Raw genomic sequence first — 2,119 nt, forward strand, 5'->3', positions numbered from 1 at the left:
TTAAAAAATCTCATTTTAGAGTTATTGGACGACTTAAGCTTCCTATTTAAGTTCCACGACAATGAACTACAAAACAATTGAACTTCCTTTGAAACATTTTACGATATTCACCGTCACCGTCAACTTGTCGTTTCAGCCTAAAGCTGTTCGTTACTCTTATCCTATTGTGCAGAGAATGGAATTGATCAGCTAAGATGTAACTTGTTTGCTACGATCACTAAGAAACGCCAATTATATCATTTACGATTCTTTTCACCTGTTGTAAGCATGACAGCATCGACCTGGTCAACTTGATAAATTATCGATTGCCTTACGCCTTTAAACTCTTCCTGCGCTTCATTCCAAGTTGTACCCGAGTCAATAAAAAAAGAGTCAGCTAGCAATAGCCACCACAATACCGGTCATCCTTTGCAATACGCGCCGGTCCGACCTCGACCTCAATCGCGCGCAGCAGCCCATTTTTCCTTGCCGCCACGGGTCCATCTTTCCAAATATTTTTTTCATACGCCGTCTTGGCTTCCATGAAAAAGAGATGGTGCTTGCCATTTGCGTCCGTGCCGAGTTGACACGCAAAAACTGCGTTCGTGATATTATTCGCCCCAAAGCCGAAGACTTTAAGGATTTCGCCGCCTTCTTTGATTTGAACAAGACCGCCGCCCAATTCAAAAAGTCCGGGCTGTACAATACTCGCCCACACACAGCCATTGGCATCGAGGCAAATGCCATCGATGGGAGAACCCACATCTGCCCACAGCCTTGCATTGTTTAGCTTCCCGTATTCATCGATATCAAATGCTGTTAAACACCCTTGAAACGTCTCACTAACGATTAAAGTCTTGCCGTCCGGGGTTATCACCATTCCATTCGGAAACATTAAGCCCGTGGCTTCAACGCGCACGGCGTGATCGAGTCCAATGCTCACGACGGCAGAGCTCGCAATCGCAAATAGATCAGTGTGGTGGAAGCCAAAGCTGCCAAGATACGCCCTTCCTTTCCTGTCTAAAACCATATCGTTTGCACGGACTCGAGTGACGTTTTGTACGTTGGCGTACACGCCGGTCGTTCCTGTGGCTTCGTCGTGTGCAAGCACCTGACGCTTGTTCATGGATGAGATCAATAGACGGCCGTCTGGAAGCCACCCGAGTCCAGAGAGCATGTCTTTAAGGTCGTGATACACGACGGTCGTTTTGCCCGTATCGAGCGCGTATTTTAGCACTTTTTGGTCGTACATGTCGACAAAATAAAGCTCTCGTGTGGCAACTCGAAATCGCGGTCCTTCTCCGAAAATAATATCGTCTCGTAGTGTTCGGGCTTGCGGGGTCTTCGGATCAGAGGCCCATAGTTTATGGCGAAGCCAATACCCGAGGAATCGGAATGGAAAGAACATTACCCGGAGGTTTGGAAAGACTCGGGGGAAGAGTTCGTGCGGGCACTTGGCATCATAAAGCTGAGGACTCATGTGTAAAGACTCACTGACTTGGGAGGTTTATATTTGAACAATGTTGTGTAAAGCGTTTGAGAGAGCTTAATATCGTCTCTGCTATTTCGCCAGCACAATGGATGCTAACCGTTGTACCAAGCACGTCTAATTTTTATATGGAAAGAATTTGAGGCAGAACCGCGGGACGAAAAAAATATGATCGAGATGATGAACAGGTCAGGGTAGGAATTATTTCATGTTGTTTCTAAATTCAAACCTGTTACGTGGTATCCGTGCACCCTGTGGTATGTACTTTCGAGAAACATCAAGATCTAGTTAGCTTTTTGCATTCATCTGCAATCCCTTTGCTGACAGAATTTGCAATTCGTGGGAACAATTAGCATAAAATAGTGTTCGTAGCAACCATGAACCAATATCAGGAAGCAGATTTCTTTCTCTTCCATGATAAACCTCATTAAATCGGAAAGAAGTTCCGTGCAATATCAAGTGGATGGTCGACGCCAGTCCACAATTGGTGCGATTGTATGTACACTGTCGAGACTATGTCTTACCAAGAGGCTACTGGGATCAATCGAGTATATTGCTTTGGTTGTCTAGTCTGCATTCAATCACAATATTGGCAGCATCAGAGCTTCCCGAACTTACTATGTGCGTACATTTGTTTCAGTGTACATGCCG

At 45.4% G+C, this 2,119-nt stretch overlaps 1 protein-coding gene across 1 annotated transcript; it reads right to left on the minus strand.

Annotated features, from left to right (window-relative positions):
- Positions 1-376: 376 nt before the first annotated feature.
- CCR75_004809 (uncharacterized protein) lies at positions 377-1,459 on the minus strand (the record flags this gene model as incomplete). Its single annotated transcript, XM_067962895.1, has 1 exon — positions 377-1,459. One exon carries the CDS (start codon positions 1,457-1,459, stop codon positions 377-379), a length of 1,083 nt encoding a protein of 360 aa, XP_067817298.1.
- Between the last annotated feature and the right edge of the window lie 660 nt (positions 1,460-2,119).

Source organism: Bremia lactucae, linkage group LG11 (genome assembly GCF_004359215.1).
Source record: "Bremia lactucae strain SF5 linkage group LG11, whole genome shotgun sequence".
NCBI classification, from domain to species: Eukaryota; Oomycota; class Peronosporomycetes; order Peronosporales; family Peronosporaceae; genus Bremia; species Bremia lactucae.